At 43.2% G+C, this 6,000-nt stretch overlaps 1 protein-coding gene across 1 annotated transcript in view; it reads left to right on the forward strand.

The window, feature by feature from the left end:
- Nucleotides 1–5,432, forward strand: part of LOC309621936 (uncharacterized protein) — a gene marked incomplete at its 5' end in the record, with an annotated part of 133,747 nt that extends 128,315 nt beyond the window's left edge. Inside the window, 1 exon segment of the mRNA XM_082409208.1 lies at nucleotides 5,258–5,432. Coding sequence (XP_082265334.1) covers nucleotides 5,258–5,403 — 146 coding nt within the window.
- Nucleotides 5,433–6,000: the final 568 nt, after the last annotated feature.

The following is a 6,000-nucleotide window of genomic DNA, read 5'->3' on the forward strand; positions in this document are numbered from 1 at the left end:
AATGCAATAAATGTGCATGTATAGGTAGCCACAACACATATAGACAAGTATTTCAATGAAAACCGGTACGAAGCAGACAGCAAAATAATAAGTGTAAAAGAGTTTCATTATTGTGCTCCTTCATATTTTTACCCAGCAAGTAAGAGGTATTAAGCCTAGGAGAAATATATATTTCAATGAATATAGCTTATATAATAAGCAGAAAGGAAGCTTAAAATGTATCAGGAAGGTTTTTGGATTTATCCTAGAACTTAGATTAGAATCATCTTCAGCATCCAAGAAGATGGCATCCCAAAACCTCAAAAAACCATCATGCCTAGAATCCAATTAAAAAAGATTTTCAAATGTAAGAAAATCCACAGGACTCCACAATATGGTTTTCGATAAACGTGGATGTTTGTTTGTTTTGTTTCTTTGGCCGCGCCGCGTGGCCCTGGCCGTGAAAGCACCGAGTCCTAAGCACTGGACCGCCAGGGAATTCCCTAAGTGGGGGGGGGAATTAGAGATGTGGGGCTTGACTTTTTCTTCTTCTTCTTCGGTAGCTAAGCTCTACAAGCGAACGATGGCTGTTGATCAATGTGCTCTCTGTGTTAGGAAGGAAATAACTGTAAAAATGAAAAGCAGCCTTGCCTTAGAACCTACATATCACACCAAGGAAAATAGTCCTTCTGATTCAATTTAGAAGATATCACTTAAAATGTTGAATTGGTGAAATGTCTACCTAGTTTAAAAATTAGAAAGAATAAAACACTGAAAAGCAGCCCCCTAGATAACCACTGTGGTTGCTTGTTTATAGGAGGCATCATTTCTAAAACGTATTTCTAAAATGTTTATATTCAAAACTGTCAAGTGGCCAACTGTATTCAGAGAGGCAATAAAAGAAAGAAAACGGAGTATGACTTTTCTGATAAGCTGCCTTTCCTGGTGATCCCCTGTTCTGGCCTTACTTTCCTTCTTAGTCTGTTAATGTAAGGGTTTGCTACCATCAACTTGGTTTTGCCCTGCTCTGAGCAGGTTTCCCTCTGTGCTGTTTCTGCTTTAATTGAAAATCTTTGGTTCCCATCAGCATTCCATTGCAAACTCCGTTTTTCTTGAGAGCTCCTCTATGCTTTCCCTCTTCATTCTTACATTTTCTCCCATCTCTTGGTGCCTGTTGGCCTGTGCTAATGAAAACCATCCTAAACTTCCTTACGCTCGACTCTGTGCCTCCCTGTAGAGCCCAGTACTCTCCATCCTCTCTCCCTATTCTCTCTTTTCAACTAGTCGAAATCCTAGTGGAGGGAGACCATTAGAGATGAAACATCTTGGTATATATTGCTAGTTTTCTATGTCCCCTGGCTTTTCTATGTTTCTGTTGAAACACTCTTGAGAAGTGTCTGATTTCGTTTTCTACATGGGTACCCTTTAAGGCTCAATACTGGAAAAGAAGGGGATCAGAGTGATCAACCCAACGTGGTATCCTAACGTAACAGTTAAGGAAAGCAACAGGCTTTGTGAGACAGCCAGTGATTTGTCCAAAGTCACACAGATAGTAAACGTCAAAGTCAAAACTGAAATTAGGTCTCCAGACTTGTAGTTCAATACTTTCCCTCATTATTCCATGCTATTTTGAATCTCCTACTTACTCAATTTAGGGGCAAAAGAAATCGAACGCAAAACTTTCCAAAGTTTCTTTTCTTACCTGACATGGTCAGAGAAGAGGAAGCATCCACTGCAGGTACAAGGGATGAGGAGACAACACTAGAGGATGTCCGAGTGGCTGCAGCTGAACGGCGCACGTGTCCAGTACAGAGGTCACTGGTTACTGGTCCAAACAGCTCCACGGAAACCCCAAGACTCTACCAAGTGGTAGTAGGTTTGGTAGGAGAGTGATGTCACAAAGCAGGCAGTTGAAAGGTATGAGAGAGCCAATAGGGAGGTCCGATCCCCAACAGGAAGGCGGGCTTGGGTGAAGAGAGTGTAGGAGAGCTAAAACAACACCTGAGTTTCTGAGCTCTGGGGAGGAAATCCTAGAAGACAGATTTACCTCCCCCAGGCTCTTCCATTAGGGAAATCATTGCCACATTTCTTACAGACGTTCATTAATACACTGAACTAAGAGTTACTTATATTCTACAGAGTATTCTATTTTATGTATCATATACTTAGAGCTATATAGATCTTCTTTAATTAATAATCCTTAGGAAGGAAAGAGCCATCTAGTTTGAACTATTACAGTTGTTCTGAAATCATATGTGTCTAATGAGTGAACTGATAGCAGCTTTTAAGGAGCCAAAGTAGGGATTAAGAAGCTCTCTTTGTAACTTGGTTCAAGAGTAGGGTGAAGTTTGTTGAGTGTACCTTGTGGAGAATGTTGTGGTCCAAGGCTCTTCTCTTTTAGTTTCTTCTCCTTGACTCCTACCTTCCTTGGGCTGGGCTAGGCTGGGGGCCAGGTTGGACTTGCGACTTAACGTTTCTCTTCCGCTTTCTCTTTTTTTTTTTTCTTCCATTATGGGCATTGCTTCGAGGACAAGCCTTGATCTTGCATTGGACGTTACTTCCTGTCACCTTCCAGCAGCAGGAGTCTTCTTTTCAGTGCTTGATGCTTCACGAAATAGACTCTGCCCGTTGGCAGCAAATACCAGAGAGCTAGGAGACAGAGCTGGTTGCAGACCTTTCCTCTTCCAGCCTTTGGTTGCAATTGTTTGGCCCATAATTTGCTAGCTCTAGTTCCTTGGGCCACACAGGTATCCTGCCATCTCCAGCTCTTGTTATATGTGAGAGACATTCTGAACACTGTCCCTTTTTCTTTGCACAGAAGTATATACAGTGTGGCAGTTACTGTAATCTCCTCCGCCTTGCAAACAGCCACTCTAGAATCTTGGACCTCTAGGACTCTCTGTCTTGCATGCTTGGGGGCAAGGCCAAGCAAAATGAAGAGGAGAATAATTAGAGAAAGAGGAGGACGTTGGTGGAGAATTGGGAGCAGGTAAGGTGAAAGGGCACAGGAGAAAAGAGATGCATGTAGACTTTTTGGTTTCTGTGGGAAACAGGTTGACACACTTGGGCCTCATTTGGTATTAACAGAACAGAGAGTTAAAGATCTAAGTAGCTAGATAGTGTGCAGCAACTGCCATGAAGTCTGTACACTGAAGAGAACAGTCTCACATCTAGTTTTCATTTTGTTTTATGTCATAGTACCTTATTTATAGCATTCACTGGTGTGTTTGTAGAATACAGATGTTTTCAAATGCTCTGGTTTTGTCTACATGGTTATCTCCTTGTCCTGTTTGTAAGGAATCCAACATTGTAAGACATATTGCATGTTTTTCTCTTGACGATTGTTGACCTTGAAGCGTCATGAACTAACTTGAGCTGTTGGATTCTGTGGAGAAACGTTCAAAAGGGTCTGTGAAAAAGGCACTGTGGTGAGTCGCATTATGCACCCGAGCGTAAGGAGCAAGATATCTGCCACCAGCCCAGCTTGGCCTGGATTGCCTCTGTTTTAGTTCCCCTGGTTAGTGCTTTTCTCCCTAACCACTCTTGTGACTGTGATAATGTGAGTAAGGGCGGAGTTGCTAATGATCTATGTGTGAGGTAAGCTGGTTTGAGGGAGGAAATCTATGGACCTAGTCATTTTCCTTGGTGGTAAGCTTTCAGGGGTGCAGAGATGGATCTTCCTGGGGCCTTTTCTGGTCCCAGGAAGATATCGCATAGATGGGACCTCCCAAGACACACATTGAATCTTTAGGCCTGTTTTTCCTATTATGAGGTACGAACGAGTTTCTTCACTGATGGGGATGATGCTTATCTGAGAAGAAATTGTGAAAGGTGGTGTAGTGTAGAGGTGTGGCTTAAGCTTTTAAGTTTTCCTCCAGGTTTTTCCCCTAAGCTTCCTACTTCGGACGGCCTACTTACATGATACTAGTAGGTGATGTCCGGCTAACAGCTTCCTAAATATACCTGCAAGCCAGATCAGTGTCTCTTTTCTCTGTATTCCCATGGAAATCAAGAGTCCCGCCGAATTTTCCATCGAAACAGTTGATTTGTGTTGTCTCTAGGAATTCTAAAGGGCGTACCGTTGCTTCCTAACCGGTGTCATTTGGGAGATCCGCCTCTGTACGTTCAAATGATTAATTTTGAGACTTTGCTCATGTGTGCAGTAAACCCTTGAATTCCCTAAGACCTTCCTTTCCTCCATCTCCTACCCCATTAAGCCCGCTTCAGTTCATCTCCTGAATTTCTTTGGAATCTGTCAGCCAGCTCTTCCTCAACTTCCTAATACTGAACTTGCCTGTCTGTTGCGATTAGGTCCTAACTGGTGTCCATATATCTTGTTTCCTTCCAATCCACTCTTCACACAAGAAACCTTCAAAGCAAGTTGGAACGTTGCTCATAAACATCGCTCACAAGCATTGTTTTGAGAATAGAAAACACACTGTTGGCCTTTAAGACTCTGCGTGGTCTAGAATCCTCTCTGCTTCTCTAGCCCCATCTTGTGCCACTTTTGCCCTCACTTTCTATGCTTCAGATACACTGAATTAACCTTAGTTCTCACTCATCTGACAGAAGTCAGTTCAGATACTATTTTTCACTGTGATTCCTAGCATTAAGGAATTTGATTATCAGGTTTTGTATGAGGACTATTTCATCAGGGGTACAGAAGTTCTGGCCATCTCTGGTTTTGGATATCCCTTATTTGTTGAGACCTTTGCGTTGTTTGGTTGCCTTTTGTCTGTTTTCCAGATGGGAAAACAGGAACAAGGGAAGTATAGGTTATTACTAGGTGGGGTTGAACAAGTGGAGCAGCAAACTGCAAAGCAGAAAGAAGAGGGACGTACTATAGAGGGATATGACTTCCATTCTCAAGGCGCCTGCATCCTGTGCAGGGAGACAGCCTAACATAAAATGTGCCTAACAACAAATATATTGACTTCTTACTAAAAATCTCCAGTTCATAGAACCGAGGGGTTTGTACCTTCTCCTTTAAAAGTGATAGTCCTGGGACTTCCCCGGTGGTCCCGTGGTGAAGACTCTGCGCTTCCAACGCAGCAGGCGTGGGTTCAATCCCTGGTTGGGGAGCTAAGATCCCACATGCTGCGCAGCCAAAGAAATTTTTGTCGAACGTTATACTCCTGTATTGTTGGCTTTAGTGGTTTAGATTTTGTTGTACTGTTAAGAAGATTTCAGTTTATTTACCGGGAACAAACAACACATAATGTAAAAATAGTTTCCCAGAAACGATTTCCATCATTCTCTTCCTCCCTTTCTCCCGCAGACTGGTGTTTCACCTTGACAAGTTCTCTGTCATTCCATAGGAAAGCTGTCTGGCTTGGAGGTTGCAATCCCAGGGAATTTTTCATCAGCGGGGAAGTCTCCATCACTACAGAGGAATCAAGGGAGAAGTCAGTCCCTGGTAAGTGAGATGCTCCCCCTAAACACCAACACAGCAGTCGTGTACCTTTCAAGGGGTTCAGGGGCAAGATGGGCAAGGCATTTCTACTAACTCTTCTTAAGGATCACGGACAGTGCCCTATGCTACGAGGTAAGCGGTGACTGCTGTAGTTCTTACTGGTGATCCTTTCCTGTCACTGATTCTCGGCTTTCTTTGTATTTCATAGGACTGTTGTCAGTCCAATACAAAATGAGTCTTATTTTTAAAAACCTGAAATGTTTTACAGAGCCTAGCATTCTCATATAGGGTCCTTTCCATTCTCCCCACTTTCCCGAGAGGCCAAGAACACGTCACACCATGAACTAGGAGAGGGGGTAGAGCCCTTTGTGATGAAATACATCAACAAAGACAGAGCCTTAGCCTGCTTGCTCTCTGGACAGGATCTCGGACCACAAGGTCTTCAATCCTGGTATAAATGAAGGAAGTGAGGACAGTTCAACTGGCACTCTCATAACAAGAGTTCGGAAACACCTTCCGAAGAGACTATAGCAGTAGATGAGGGAAGGGAGTGCTACAGTGTGGCAGTACAGGGGGAACGATCGGCTACAGCAGTGAAAAGTGTGGTA

This window comes from Balaenoptera borealis (assembly GCF_965194805.1).
Source record: "Balaenoptera borealis genome assembly, contig: HAP1_SCAFFOLD_1226, whole genome shotgun sequence".
Classification (NCBI taxonomy): Eukaryota; Metazoa; Chordata; class Mammalia; order Artiodactyla; family Balaenopteridae; genus Balaenoptera; species Balaenoptera borealis.